The sequence below is a fragment of the Archocentrus centrarchus genome, chromosome 5 (assembly GCF_007364275.1).
Source record: "Archocentrus centrarchus isolate MPI-CPG fArcCen1 chromosome 5, fArcCen1, whole genome shotgun sequence".
NCBI lineage: Eukaryota > Metazoa > Chordata > Actinopteri > Cichliformes > Cichlidae > Archocentrus > Archocentrus centrarchus.
This window is the reverse complement of record NC_044350.1, coordinates 25429142-25445887: the sequence shown is the minus strand read 5'-3', so window position 1 is coordinate 25445887 and position 16746 is coordinate 25429142. Positions and strand designations below refer to the sequence as shown.

Below are 16746 nucleotides of genomic sequence, written 5' to 3'. Positions count from 1 at the left end.
AAAACTATATTGTGGGTTTACAAAACTAGCTAAAAGAAACTGAAATTATAGCTAAAATAACCTTTGTTTTCATTATTTTATTTAAAAGCCTTGCGGATTGATATAAAATAATTTTTTCCACTCCAGCAGTTTAAGCTGGGAGTGCCGCAACTGTACACGTCCCCAGTAAGGTCTATGCAAGGGTGCTGGAAAGGAGGGTCCATCCATTAGTCGAACCTTCGATCCAAGAAGAACAATGCGGTTTTCATCCTGGTTGTGGAACGCTGAACCAGCTCTTTATCTTCTTGAGGATATTTGAATGTGCGTGGGAGTTTGCCCATCCAGTTTACATCTGTTTTGTGGACATTTAACCGCGTCCCTCGGGGTGTCCTGGGGGAGTATGGGGTGTCTGGCCCGTTGTTGTGGGCAATTCAGTCCCTGTGCAACTGCAGCAAGAGCCTGGTCTATATAGCCAGCAATAAGTCGGACTCATTTCCTGTGGGTGTTGGACTTTGCCAGGGGTGCCCTTTGTCACTGATTCTGTTCATAATTTTTATGGACAGAATTTCTAGGCGTAGCCATGTGGCGGAAGGTTTATGCCTTGGTGGCCTCAGAAGCTCATCTCTGCTATTTGCAGATGATGCGATCCTGTTGACTTCATCAGGTGGTGGCCTCCAGCTTGCAGTGGAATGGTTTGCAGCCGAGAGTGAAGCAGCTATCATGGGAATCAGCACCTCTAAGTCTGAGGCCATGGTCCTCAGCTGGAAAAGGGTAGAGTGTCCACTCCGGCTCAGGGACAAGTTGCTGTTCCAGGTGGAGGAGTTTAAGTATCTCGGGGTCTTATTCACGAGTGATGGGAGAAGGGAACGGGAGATTGACAGACGGATCGGGGCTGCGTCTGCAGTGATGAAGACGCTGCACTGGTCTGTCATGGTGAAGAGGGACCTGAGCGTAAAAGAGAAGCTGTCGATTTACTGGTTGATCTACGTCCCTACCGTCATCTATGGTCATGAGCTTTGGGCATGGACAGAAAGTGTCATGGTCCTGGGCCGTCTGCCCAGCATTTTGTGTTTAGCTTTACTTTCCCTGAGTTTTCTTATTTTCAGGTTATTTTGAGACTCTTGTTCCCTTTGTCCCTGCTTCCTTGGTCTTGTCTGTTTTGTCATTTTGTCTAGACCCTGACCTTCTGTGTTTTCATGTTGAGTCTATTCCTAGTGTTGTGATTAGTCTGCGTCTCTGCCCCGTGTCTGTGTGCCAGTCCCCCGTATGCAGTCTGCGTGCACCTTGGTTAGTCACTTCCTGTATTAGTCTTGTGTTCCCTGTGCTTTGTATTTAGTTTTGCTTCCCTTATGTTATTAGTTTCATTTGCTTCACCTGTTTTGCCCTGCTGTTTCCTCTTGCCCTGATTACCTGCTGTGTATTTAAGCCCTCAGTTTTCCTCTGTTCTTTGTCGTTTTGTCGTCTTTGCCTCCGTCGTGCGTGTGATCCGTCTCCTGTAGTTTAGTTCTGGCTTCAGCCCAACCCAGTTTTTGTTATTACCTTCTTTTCAATAAAATCACTAATTTCATCACCTCTGAGTCCTGCATTTTGGGGTCTCCCTGCTTCTGCCACACGGCCCGACATGACAGAAAGAATATGATTGCAAAGGGATTTTGGTAAACGTAACTTTTTTTTAATGTATTTTGGCCTTTTGCGCACATAAACAGTGTTTTAGGCCACTGAAAAATGAGCTTTTAAAAACTTTAAATGGGTTGAAGATTTTCACAAACTCTGTTTACATGTGGTCAAAAAAACGAAGATTTTGTTTTGCAATGTCAACGGCGTGTGCCTTTATCTTTGTTTTTGACATCAGACGGTGCGCCATGCTATTGTCTACAGGCTTCCGAATAGCCAACATTTTTGTACTGTTTTCTAAGGTTATATTGCTACTTGTTGCTTTGGTGTGTGTGTGTGTGTGTGTGTGTGTGTGTGTGTGTGTGTGTGTTTGGGGGGGGGGTCAAAACAGTCTGGAAGCAAAGTGATTGCTGAGTTCTTGTCAAAAGTTTTCTGAAGAGCATATCTTTTCCAACTTTTGCAGCAATCTCACAGCAGACATCAGGTTACAAAAATTAGGAGGTGCATGGTAAGCCAAAACATCACAAAGACACTGCACGCCATCAGTGATGACACCATTTTTGGCAGACACAAGCCACAACAGCAAGTATGGACTATCTGTAACAATTCATCCTGAAAGGGGCTTCAACATATCACAGAAAGGTTAATCCAACAATTGAATCATTTTAGTTCAAACCTTAAAGGGAACCTCCTGGTGTCCCCAAAGGGGAAATACCTCTGGAGACCATGAACATCAGGCTCAAGTGTCGCATCAACCCATTTAATGATAGGTGAAAGATTTCATTCAATACCAAAGTGATGGACCAACAAACAGATCAAGATAACCATTTAAGTACCAACACCTTAATGTAATCCACTGTTGTTTTTGGTATCTTGATGAATATCACCTAGATGTACCATTTTAAAAGAGACAATGCATCATTTTTTCTAGCCAAGAGAACTCATCTACAAACTACTAAAATAAACTAGCCAGAATAAATATACTTGCAAAGTGTATTTGCATTCATTATCAATATTAATCTTCACATCTCATACTCACAAACCACACGGGAAAGAACCCAAACCCCCCCACAATATGCACACTGAACAGTTTACATGTCTCTCCTTGAGGCATCAAAACCCAAAAACATAAGTCCTTAGAAATGCGTGTATGTTTAATTGCAAGTGTAAGTACAGAGGTGAAAAAAGGAAAAAGTGAAAAAGACTCACTACTGTGCGCAGTCGATGAGTTGATATTCGTTGGACCTTTCCCAGCATGCCCGCACACCCTCATCTTGCCAAAGGATCTTTGCATGGTCATAAAACTCCTGAAAAGACAAAAGCTGGTCTAGATCAGCAACATACCACAACTAGAAACAAATGCAAGTCATGCTCTTATGTTAGCCCTGAAAAGCATATGCGTCAACAAATAAAAAGTTTGGATACTAAGAGCAGGTTTGGCATGAAACTTGAGATCATAATCATTTTCATTCATTATTATTTATTTTCAAGAAGAAAATTTAAGCTACTTTACTCATAAACATCAACAAATAGAACATTAATCAGATTGCATAATTAGCAAATCAGTCATTGTCAAATGAAAGAAGTCAAATAACGGCAGGTTCAAGCTTCTCAAATGGAAGGATTTGTGGCTTTCTGCAATTGGAATCAGAGTAACTGATTACAAAAACAAGAATTACCACACTGCGGTTGTAAACCTTCACCAACCACAAGTTGTAGTTAACATTTTGTCTGTCCAAACTCGAACTCATAATATCAAACAGCAACCTCCAGAGCTGGAAAAGGAAGACTTTCAGGGAATATAACAGGTGGGCACAAGATTTGTGCCAGTGAACAATGTCGGGGACTGACAATAGTCAAAGTGATGGCAACCACTAGCCAGTCAAGGCAATTTTTATCTTGTTTTATTAAGAGATTCATAATAAATCAAATCTCCCTCTATAGTTTCATGTTGCATCTCCACACATAAGCAAATAGATGTTTCTGGCCGTGCACTAACACGGGCAGAGAAGTTCACGCCTGGCACCTCTGCAGATGTGTGGAACAGCTACACTGAGCCATCATTATCATCAAATGAGAGAAAATATTTCTGTTTGACTGGTTTTAAAATAAATGTGACTGCATTTACAAAGATACTTAATTATCTCATCCCTTGAATTTTTACCCCCACTGGGCATTTCTGTTGTTGAAAAACTCCACTCCTTATGGTGAGGGGACAGTGAAGTGCACAGGAGAGACAGGACAGAACTAAAAAATAAATAAATAAAGACTAAGCAAATGTTAGGACCTAATATTTTAGCAATTCAGCAAACATCTGTCCACTTATGTTAACTAATCACGGGCAACTAAATCAATTGGTGTTGTACATCAGATGTTTCTTCATGCTGGAATTGAGAAATAAACTCCTGGTGTGCATGTTTTCTCTCACAATTGTACACTTTTTTGGGGTTTGGGCCACAGATTGTGCATTATGGAGGGTGGATATCATTACCTTAAAGTCAGTTTCACATAGGAAGCAGTATGTACTGCACTGCCCACTACGTTGAGAGAACAGCCCAAAATTTGTGTTGAGCTGCCTGCTGCACTCACCTTTACTATGTAATTTTTTTGGAACCACATATACTATATGCACCCACTCCCTATCACTCTGCATTTCTGTTGGTCACACAAATGTATGTTGCACTGTTCTTCTGTCGGCATGAGTGCTCCCCGGTTGGTGCATTTCGAACAAACTGCCCAACCAACCGAATTATTAGTTGCCTGATAATATCAGCCGATATTAGCCATCTTATCAGTATAGGCATTTTTAACAGCTGATAAAAATTTAAAGAGGAGACAGGAGAAACACCCTTCAACCATGTTATGAGTGTTAACATTGCATAGTTTGTCCACCAGAGGGCAGTCTGCAGCTTCTCGGTTGGCTACAAACAATCAGCTGATCCGAGCAGAGTTGGGCAGAGCATAAATAATTACACATAAAAAAACGTTAGGGAAATCTATTATTTAGTGTATCTGGGGGATAAAAATATATACGCATATATAAAGGCTGGGTTATTGGAATATTGGATTTTTAAATCATCAAATTTCATTGTCAAATATATGGGTCTTAAAAATCCTATATTAGCCAGTCTCTTGTGGGAACTACAGATTAGCATCATCAGTTCAGAAGCATTTTATCATTAGACATTTGTGTGAAATGTCATAATTAGTGAAGGAATTTGTGAGTTATAGCCAAAAACATGCTTTCTGGAGTCACAGTGACCTTGATCACTAAAATCTAATCAATTCATCCTTGTTAGATTTGATGAAAGTGTTCTAAAAAATATGGCATTTACGAGAAGGGACACAGACAAACGGAAAGAACATAAACTAATGCTCTACTATACATATTAGCAACTTTTTATATTTGAAAAAGCTGTATCTGATTAGTATCTTTGGACAAACCTGTGTCCCTTTCTTACAGCTGTATTTCTCATCTGGTTCTCAATGCCTGAAACTGTTTAAGGTTACACTGGGGCTTTTGGGGGGGGGGGGGGGGGTGGGGGGGGTGTAGCGATACTCCCTAGCTTAGTTTGGAGTTTAAGGCCGGCTCAGTGAGAAGCAGCAGATGAGCAAACTGATAGAAGCAGGAAACAGACCAGTTCACTGAGTTCATGTAGAAATGGAGAGCTTTGTACTGACACAAGGCTTGACTGTCACTACGCAGGGGCCTATCTTCACTATGATCGAGAGTTAGTCACATACAATACAGTCAGGCACAAGTAAGCCATTATGAGCCATAGAGTTAAACTGTATACTGTATAGAAGAAGAAAAGAAAATTGGCGAGGATTCAACAGGATATTGCAAGGAGTATAAGTCATGCATTACCAGCCGAGCCCTTCACTTTAGAGGAGTGGTCTTCTGGGTAATTTGTGTGTGATGTAGGTGAGAGACAGTCTAGTGTGAGCGTGGGAGAAGTGACATAGTCAAAGTTACTGTTACACGCATGCTTAGAGTGGTTACTAGGTTACTGAAATTAAGTGTTGTTAGTTTCATTGTAAAGGTTAACAAAACATTGGGCACTCTGTTCGCTACCTATTACAGCAGAGTTAGTCCAAAAAGTAGAGACTAGTTACCAGCTATAAGCCAAGCTAGGATCAAGGTACCTAAAAATATAGGTTTCCCTACCACATCTGAGGATCTCAGGGGTGTACTACCAACTAAGTTCAACACAGCTAGGCTTTATCTGCATTAGCTAGCTTGACAATACCTAAACAAGAACAGTCAGTGGGGGTGGGAGGGCTATCAGCTTTCTTTGTTAACCCAATCTTTTTCTTCAGGCTCTGTGCGTGCTCAGGGGTCCTTTGACGTATCACTTAACTATTCTTTCCCACAAACTGAAGCGACTGAATGCCAACTACTACAGCGGCATTATCAGGGGGATGGGTGATAAAGATACATTTGAAATATGAATTTCTTTTTTTGGATCAGATAAAACAAATGGCAATTTGTAACTGTATCCTGGATTTAAGAGATTTGCATTTATAGTTTTGGACAGCTAAAAGCTGTGTCGGCTCTGATAAACTCCTCCTACACTGAACTGGACAAACAGAAAAATAGAAACAAAGTAACTTTTTTTTTTTTTTTTAGAATAAATGAGCAATCAAAACCTGTCTGCAACAATTTTTTTTTTTGCTGCTGTTTATTTCAAAAAGAAAAAAAAGTTGCATGTAAAAACAAATTTAAATATTACTCAATATTTTTTTTAACCTTAACAAGCAAAAAGGTATAACTTTTCCTCATAAGCTGCTCAACCAAAAAAAAGAAAGGAAAAAAAGAAAACAAATAATAGAACAACATCTAACCATAAAAAAAAAAGAATCTAGGGATGCCACTAACAAATACTGTCTCATCTTCATTTATAAATTAAACTTAGCTAAACTGTTGTGAAAAAGTAAGATAGTCCATTTTTGGTGAAATCTTCGTCTAATGGTTGTTTTGCCAAACTAGCTGGGACGTCTGTCCATCACCTAATCAATTAATCAGCTACAAATGTCAGCTTTAAGAAGAAATAAGTGTCTCAGTTAGGGGTATCCATCAACTCACTTATTCTGTTTTTTAATTTCATTTATTTTTGTTAAATTGATAATACAGTGGATTTTCAGCAGTAATACGTAACTGCTTAAAGGACTTTCTCCTTCCTTTGAGTATGTAGAGACAATTATTGTTTCCTTAATTTATAGACAACTGGATGCAAAATTAGAGCTGTGTAAAAAGCTGCTTTATGATGCCTGTTATTACTATAGTTCTACGCAGTTTTCATTTTAAGAACTGGAAAGGCTGTGACCTGCTTAGAGACCTAATTTGAAATGTTGTGTTGCAGTGATGATTTCATTATAATTAAAAAGAGCTTTTCCAGAATTAGAACTAAAGTATTATTTACACATTTTTTTTTTTGTAGTTTATTAAAACTGGGATGTCTACATGACTTTGCGTTTTCTTTTTTTAAATTGCAAAACAGTACACATAGACAAGGACAACTGAGGAGAACAGAAAATACAATCCAAATAAATCTTTATGTCCTGTGTGGGATGTTGTCTTCTAATTATTTCCCCATCTAATTATTTCATATCTTTTGAGATATAGCTCAGCCTTATTTACTCTTTCAGTCACTTTCATTTAAAGACATCCTGCTTATTTGCAACAGTGAAATGAAAGAGGAGTTGGTAAGTGTACGTACACACACACACACACACACACACACAACCTGTCTGTCCTGAAGAAGGGATCCCTCCTTTGCTGCTCTCCCTGAACGCGCCTTCTCTTTTACTATCAAAAGGTTACAAAAGGATACAGTGTGCTGTATGTTGTAAGGGGCTGAGCACAGAGGAGCAACAATTGGTCTAAAAAGACTAAAAAGGCTTGAGTAAAAACCCTCAGTAACAAAATTCAGTGGTGTATAAAGATACAATCCATTTTTAGAAAGAAAATTACTTATAATGAATAATAATTATGAGGATTATTGATTAGACATAAAGCTCAAAGGGAAATCATGAGAAGGCCATGGATGTTCAACACAAGCCCTATGCTTATTGTCTTTCTTCATTCCTGGCAAAAGGCAGTGTCAACCAGTCAAACTGGTTTCCAGTAGGCCCTTAGGCCAGGCAAGGCAAGGAGGGAGTGGGAAGAGGAGTTGGCAGTTGAGGAGAATGAGCTGGGCCCATCATTTCTTGTTCTTTAACACACATTCTGACAAATTGTTCATGACTGAGTTTGACTCTTCTTTAAACACTGCTTTAAGTAACCAGCTATCACTGTGCATTTTTAAAAAAAATACCAGCAGTATTTCACCAGCAGCCTTATCTTCAGATTGGTATCTACTGTAATCTTCAACACCCTAAATTAAATTAATTAATTAAACAAAACAAAACAAAACACATGAATGCTGTTTTTTCCCTCCTGCAGTGGAAGTGTAGTGACGGACGGACAGCAGGAAGGATGGGTCAGCTTGAGATAGGCCCACATAATAAATTTGCCATGACGTAACAAAGACAATATCAGGAGACTTCCTTTTGCTTACACACAAATACACGCAGTCTACACTGGAAACTCAGCTGTAAATGACAAATGTACACGAAAGGAACAACCAGTTTAAACACCATGCTGGAAAAACGCTGTTGTTTCTCTATGTTTTGCATAAAAAAAAAAATTTTGAAGCATACTTTTTTTTGTATTTTTTTTTTTGCATATTGAAGGTAGTACAAAACTGAAATATTGGAGATTCTTCAGTAGTGAATCACAAATTTAAAGAATCACATAAACTGATTCTGTAGCTGTAGATTTCAACCCCACAGCCATGCAATGTAAAGTAGGATGAACATTATTTTATAAAATGTGTTTGATCAACTAGTCTGGAAAAATCAGTGTTAAATACCATAAATGATCCAGAAAACATGAACAATAAATCAAAATCAATCAATTAATCAATCAATCAATATCTGGATCGGTGGTGGGACCTCCATTGATTTCCTCACAGGTCACTGGGAGCAGACTGACTCAGGGGGAATCCCTCAGAGTCTACATGTTTCTGGAAGACGTGTCCCTCTGGACGCATTTAGGTTTAGCCAATTAGAGTTAATAGGCGGTGTGGATCTCTCAGGTGAGAGGCTGATTCAATTGAAAGCCTCCCAAGTGGAAACACACCTGCTAATTGCTGAATCACCACGCAAACACACCAGCCAGACTCATACAGGCTGCCGTGTGAGACAACTTACTCACCTATAGTACAACTAGCCAGGGCACCTGCAAGATTCAGCAGGTTAGATATGACATGTAACACATTTATACTCGTTAGACCAAGATAGGAGTTCCAACTGAAAGATGGAAACAAACTGCAATTTAAAGTCAGAGATCTGAAAGGAAGTAAAGTTGAACTTACTGAAGGAAAATCAAAATCTTTCTGGTTTACTAGGTTCAGGACATAATCGATCCGGAACTGGTTCTTGGGACAGGCTAAGCGGCAAGGAGGTGTGAGCGTATTCATGGCCGCCACAATCGTCTATATGGAAAGAAAACACAGAGAAAAGCCTCATTTATTAGAAAAACATGCAACTTGCTGTACAACTTGTTTATTAATGAATATGTTTGAACTGCCTCAAAACTGCTTTACATAAAAATTTTCATCATCTCATGCCTCAGTCACACAGGCCTAGAGGCCAGTCGGCAATCCCTGTATCTATACTCCCCAACTGGTTGGAGAGTGGTTGCTGTACTGTAGGTTACTGGCAGTCACTAGGTAAAACTGGTTGCAAAAGGATATATGATGCTGCACTGACAATTTCCTTGTGATTGTTTTGGTTGCTAGCAGATTTCAGTTTGCAGCACATTTTTTCAGATTTCACTACTACCCGGCAAGTAGCTGGCAAGTGTTTGTAGATGAGTTGACGCAAACTGTGGCAACTTGCTAGTGACCAAAGCACTCACAAGGTTTTTGGTGCAGCACTCTTTCACAATCATTCCCCAAGAGGCTGGGGAACATGCATTTTTCTTTAGCAATAGCTGGCTGCCAGATGGGTCACCATTGGGGTCGCTGACCAGTCTGTAGGCCTGTGTGACCAAGACCTTACTCAATACTTGCTTAGGATAAAGCATTAAGAAAGCAGCTGTTAAATTATTATAGGCTTTGCTAAAAAAAAAAAAAAAAAAAACTATCACAAGTTGGACTTTTATGCCCAGTTTTTATTAATTCTATCAGGACAGTAACAAACACACACACACACACACACACACACACACACACACACACACACACACACACACACACACACACACACACACACACACCAAATCTAAATATCAGAACACTACAAACAAACATCACGTATCTTTCAAAGTGTGAGAAAAGAGGATAATGTCTTACCTCTATAGCTTCTTTAATGTTGTTTTTAATATCATGAATTTTCTGTTTTTTCTCCCTGTAAAGACAAGAAATCAGATTTGCTTTATTTTACTTTATTTTAATTTTTTTAAACAGAAAAGGCATAAACTGCAACAAGTTTTATCGACCTAAACTGCAAAGATTAACAGTGAATTATAACATTCCTGGGCAACTATAAATCCAAATATGGCATCACAGTACTACAGGAACAAGAAACAACATTTTTAAATAAATAAAACACTAATTATTTCAGACAACTATAAAGAAATGTTCTGTTTCTTCAGTGTCAGTCTCAGTGGATTTCAATGAAAATGTGCTGTGTAATGTTAACTTTTCCAGGATGTATTTGTCAGCCTAGAGCTAAATTATATCTGACATCAGAATTACGACTGCCCCAGATGCACAGATACTTTACTTTTTGCTGACTGAGTGCAACTCCTGAATATTGTACACTTGCTGATACCAAACAAGAACAGCAGAACTTGTCTTAATTTTGACACTGACATTTATTAAGCACTAAACCACACAGTGTGTTGACTGTTAAAATACATGTTTAGGAGTTTAAGAAGTCATGAGCGCCAAGGAACCCAAAGTACTGGTAAGTTAAATAATACACTCCACATTTTATCCTTTCATTGTTGTGAAGACAAAGTGAATTTCAGCATCGCCACACAGCGTGGCAGTTCATGCAATCTGTGGACTTCACTGATATCGTGGAGGACTGACGTCACACAGATCTTTCAGAAACTTAAGTGCTGGATTCCTTCAAATGTGTCCTGACACAACACAAAAGTCTGATTGTTGAAATTCAGATTTGATACTGAATTCCAAAAATATCTCAACAACAGGCTTCTTAGCCTTACAGCGAGAATATAAACCCTAAAATCGAGCCTGTACAACTTGTGCTGAAGGTAAACATTTCAAATAAAAGCATGGACAGATATCTTTCCATAATGTGTCCTGTGGCAAGCAGAAACTGCAAAACTTCCTTGAATAAGGATGCTGTAGCCACTTTAAATGTTGCTAATACAAAATGGCTTTTACATTTCCTATCTGAACACATCTCTCAGCTTTTGTGAGCATTTTTAATCAGCTATTATTAATGTCTGATATTGACAAAGTGAAATATGTCAATATTTTAACCAAAGATAATATTTCTGGGATAAAAGCTAAGAATTTCTAATTGATATATGGATTCTAAAGCCAGATAATTACACCAGAACCAGCAACATAAAAACAACTATGTCACTCATGTTGAGCAGATTAAGTTCAATCTAATTATTAATTTCACTGAGGTAGGTATATTATATATATATATATATATATATATATATATATATATATATATATATATATATATATATATATATATATAGAGAGAGAGAGAGAGAGAGAGAGAGAGAGAGAGAGAGAGAGAGAGAGAGAGAGAGAGAGAGTATATATATAAAGTAGAGACTGACACAGCTGTACAAATTTCTTATGTCTGCATATGTATTTAACAAATGCACCTAATTTCTCCTAATGATTCCTATTTAAAATTATGTCAGCATGATATATTCCACTAGCTACTGACTGATTGGGGAAAAACAAGTCAAAAGAGCACAGGAGACATGAGCACGCATTAAAACTGACCTAATAACATGGAAACACAATCAGGCTGTTAGGCTAAAAAGACAAATCCTATGATCAGTTCCTCTCCTTTCTGATCATTGCTCAAACCAGTGGCTGACTCTGCATGACAAAATTATTTAAAACACATGCAGTAAGCAGCGTCAGATACTTTAACTGCTATGACAATAACAAGCATTACAGGCAAGTGGTCTCTAAGTAAATAGATGACAGCCCAAATCAAACTTGACTATTGTGATCTCTCTACAGTCTAAAAAGAAGCTTTGCTCAGGTAACACTTGAGTACAACTATGAGTGGACTACCAAGTCCAACAGAGTCAGTCCTTTTCACATTCTAGGAGTTACTTTCTCAGTTAAACTTTCATTAATATTAAAACTAGAAGGGCATTCAATAGAGCACAAACCTTGCCCACCTCAAATTTTCTGTGCCAATACTATGCTGCAATAGATACTACCCAATGTTGCCACACTCAATCATAAATAAGTTTCAGCATTAAGGATCATTTGATCCAGAATCCTCCTTGTATCATGAATAAACTTTGCTATATGACAGAACTTATGGTCATGTTGCACCCTAGTTCTTTTTAAAGGACTCTGACTTATCCTGGATTGTGATCCAGATCACCACCAAAATGTAATCAATTGTTCCTTGTACCACCCCCAACAGTTCCTGCTAACAAACAGACAGACTGACCAATACAAATTTTTTATAAGCTTAACTGAAACAGATCAATTATTTAATGGAAAACAGAGTGCTTGATTTATAAGACTAGAGCTTTTATTCCAAATATTTCTTTAATCCACACTTAGAAGACTCAGACTGTAAATATGAACAAAAAAAATTAATGGAACACTGCAATAACTAACATCTTTCTACTTTTACCAAGAAATATGGGAAAGGGTAATGGTTGAACTAATAATAATGCCCAGTGTTTTGGAATTAGCCATTATACATTTTAAAGATTTCATGACAACAAAGAGAAGAGTTCCAACCATTTTTTCCCAAAATTCATAAGATGAATAAGAAACTAATCAACAACTTAATCAATGATTGAGTTGATTAAGTAAACATTAGTAGCAGCCATATTTTTACCTATATGTTTCTCATTACTTTTGCAAGTGCAACAGTTTGTGTAGTAACATTGTCAAGAGCATGCCAAAGCCACATGTGGCTGTATAAGCCTAACTATGTAGAAATATTAGTCAATCAAAAGCCTACAAACATTAAAATGGCATGCAGTCTGACATCTAAAAAGGAGATAAAAGACACACTTTTGATGTTGCAAGACAAAAATCTCCATTTTCCTTGTCAACATGTAAATATATAAATTGTTGGTTTTGTGTGGACCAAAGTCCAAAATGCTTAGAAAAAGCTGCATTCACCAAAATCACTGTGTACTCACACTCACCATCATTATCCTCTATCCAGCACTTTGCACTGAATGGCAAAGTTGCACACCCGGAAGGGGAAATCCAGAGAGTGAAATAAATCCTAACAGTAGGCTGTGGAGTCACAGCCGACTGTGGATTCATCATTGCACCGTAGCGCCTGGGTCTGTGAGAAGTATCTGTTTCATGACCCAAAAATAAGAACATGATGATGCTCCTACCCCAAAAACCCTTTCTAGGAAACCAATGATTAAGAATAGAAAAAATTGACTTTTGTTTCCATTGCATCAAGTCGGGACTGAGTTTTAGGAAATTCACAAGACAGGGTGGATGAAAGCACCCAAAGCTGTTTCCATGAAAACCTGACTAGGATAAAGATTTCTTTCTCTGTCACACAACTTTCCAGTATTTATTCCACAATGTTACCAAAAATAAAAAAAAATAAAAAAAAAAAACATTTTTTTTAAATTTTACTTCCTGAACCAAATGAGCCAGTATGCCAAGACAATGACAGCTCATCCCTCCATGAAGGCATTAACAAGAAAAATAAATATCTATAAACTAGCTAGGCCACTAGTTTGAAGCAATGAAGAACCTCTCGCCACTTGTGCAATCACTAAACTCGCTAAACTTTATTCACTGTGCGGTTGCCTTTCACAGCCTCTGGACTGAGTTCTACATAATGGATGCAGGATGGATTTTCCACAAAGGGATTTCGATTATGAGCAGTAATATTGTAAATATTCAAAGTAAACATAATACAATTATATATGATTCTGTAAAAAAAAGTATTTAATTCACAATGTTGCAGCAAAGAACTATTTTGCCCATAATCCTAAACTGAAACGGCAATCTGGAAATGTTTAAACCCATGAACTTAAGATCGCTTAGCGCAAAACTTCATAAACTGAAACAAATGTAGTCAAAATTATTATTGAAACACTATTATTAACCATATATAAACACTACTATAATAAAAAGGATTAAATTTGAGAAGGCAGCTGTGGAGCCTGAGATTTGCAGTGGGTTATGGGATGAGTGGTTTAAAGTTAAAAGTAATTAAGTGCACAGTCCTGTACCTTTACCTTTGTTTTAATTGTTTAAATCAGAATTATATCTTTTCATGGTCATGATTCACCTTGAACTTAGTTGGCTGGCTTGGTTCAAGGCTTAAAACTCTATATTGGGATTTTCTGAAAACACCAATGGAGATAATGAATAGAAAATTCACCTTCCTAACTGGAACCCCTAACAAAGTGGGCCAACACTGTTGAGCTCTACAGTACTAGTGACAAAATTGGCAAGGAAACAAGCCGGCTGGTTACAAGGATGCCCAGCTGGCTGCTACATTGGGCATCAAGTAATCTGTCCATGTTGGCAGTTAGCCTAACATTAGCCAGAAGAAAGACAGTTTTATTTAACGTAGCCAAATTGGCCAAATGGCACTGGGTTAGTGTCAGTGAAAACCTAAAGTCAACATCAGCAGGGTGTTACATCCATCTAGGGAAATTTATTTGGATTTAGAAATCAAAGCTGTCTTTTTTTTTTTGGCTAAAATTAGTTAAAGCTAGCTTGCCTGCTAATAAAAACAAATTATGCTGTCTTAGATATGAAAATACAGCCTTGAGTGGACAATGGTTTGCTAATTCACCAAAACTCCTATAGCTAATCTGGCTGGTAAATGAGCTGTTTTAGCTAGCAGTTATTTATCTGACATTCATGATTTCTTTATGTCTGAGACAACTTTGTTGCGATTATTGTGATACTCAGGTGTACAGGCACAGCCGCCTCTCAGTCATTGTACAACATGCATGACATACAGTACAGTACATATAAGAGCAACACAACACATCAGGACAGACCTGAGTATGTCTCATTGCTGTTTTAGTTGAAGCTAATCACACATGGAGCATGAATTTATGCTCTACGTAAACACCAGCAACACAATGTTGACTTGAGTCCACTTAATGGCCGCAGGTGTCATTACTAACAATGGTTTTCTGGAAGTTACCCTGAGCTCCAAGAACACTGACCTCCATTTTTTTTGTATCAAGCGTTACACCCTTCTACAACTCCTACTCGCCTTGCAGTTGCACTGCAGGAGTCTCTGGGTGTTGCTGAGGCTTAATTGCAATTGCCACACACCTGAGGAGGTATGGATGAAGGTATGCCTGAGGTTGGCTTTGGGGGAGGTGCCATTTCATCCCTTCATTCTCTCTGTCGTTTTTAGGTCTTAGACGGACTTGGAAACCTTTTTCAATTCTTAAAAAACAATGTGCAGTAGAAAGTGATGCATCCCTATTGATCTTAGAAAAGGTAAAAATGGAAGATTCTGCTGTACACAAATGTATAACAAAGTAAGGAACTGCTGCTGCTGCTGCTATTGTTAGAGTAGTTCTGTTACCTAAAAATTACTTATACTTTTTGCACTTTTTTTTTTTTTTTTTTTGGGGGGGGGGGGGGGGGGGGGGGGGGTTGCTTTAAAAGGCCAATACTTATCTGGTTAATCCACTAAGACAAAATTCTTTTTTTGTATATAGAATTTTTTGTAATGTTATACTGTTTATGATCACATTTTAGAAATATGTGTGTAATATAATTTTCTTTACAAGCATCATAAGAGGTTTTCATTATGGATTAATCTACTGATTATTTTCACAATAAATACATTAATATTTAGTTCAAAACTTCTCTGATCAACAATCAGATGGGTTTTTTTTTGTTTTTTTGTCTGACCAACAGCCCTAAACCTACAGTATTTTTATTTTTTTTTGTATAATTTAAACTGAATAAATAGTAATACCATAAAAAAATTAAAAGATAAAAAAAAAAAAAATTCCAAACCAAAAAAAGGAAAAAAGAACAGCAACATGTTCATCACTACTTATTATATGGCTAAAGAAGTTATTTTATGTCTGAACAGTTGCATCCAATGCCTCTTTACTTCTGTATTAAAAGCTTTTTACAAGTCACAACTAATTTAATTTCCTGCTGTACATGAATTTGAATACTCATGAGAAAGGTATTCTGTATCAGTTGCATCTTCTTAAAGCCCTATTACTCCTCTCCAAAACATTGTTACATAATTTAGGTATTTGGTTAACAAATATGTCAGTATCTGAGCAGAGATCCATCTAAATGTACATCTTTACTCTAAAGAGAAATCCACCAAAACTGTTTGAGTGTTTAGTGAATTAAACATGTTTAAAGGTGACAAACTGAGGAGAACCAACAAAACTTACTCTGCGTTGAAGCCATTAACATGCAATATTCGCATCTGTTTGACTATCGTACTTTTCCCGGATTCACCAGCCCCTAAAAACAGAGAAACAACAAGACGGGAATCAGTTTAGTGAAGTTGTACAAACAACAAAAATATCCAGAATGGAGCAGAGAAAGGAGGCGTTTTGGTATTCCATGGAAAGATGAGACCTTGACACACTAAACAGTGACACCTAAAATTTTAACATTAAATGATTTGAACTTCAAGGGGGCTGTATCTTAGTAGATAAGTCCTGTCCATTGCTGCAGAGACACTGTCCTGGCACAAGCCTCCCCCACTTATTTTTAAACAGTGCTGTATGTTACACAAAAGTCAAAAGGCGAGACCTCAATGCTCCCAATCTAAGAGCCGAGTGATATCATTGACTGGTCTTATCTTCGGTATGAAGAAACTTGTGTTTTACTTGAGTATTCCCATTTTAGGGATGCATTTTTC

At 37.8% G+C, this 16746-nt stretch overlaps 1 protein-coding gene across 3 annotated transcripts in view; it reads right to left on the bottom strand.

The window, feature by feature from the left end:
* Positions 1-16746, bottom strand: part of LOC115780266 (guanine nucleotide-binding protein G(s) subunit alpha-like) — a 41495-nt gene that overhangs the window by 21675 nt on the left and 3074 nt on the right. For all 3 annotated transcript variants that reach the window (XM_030729363.1, XM_030729362.1, XM_030729364.1), the window contains 4 exons: positions 16271-16343; positions 9993-10047; positions 9012-9131; positions 2803-2900 (listed from right to left, as the gene is read on the bottom strand). In XM_030729363.1, coding sequence (XP_030585223.1) covers positions 2803-2900; positions 9012-9131; positions 9993-10047; positions 16271-16343 — 346 coding nt within the window. The remainder of the gene's footprint in view (positions 1-2802; positions 2901-9011; positions 9132-9992; positions 10048-16270; positions 16344-16746) is intronic.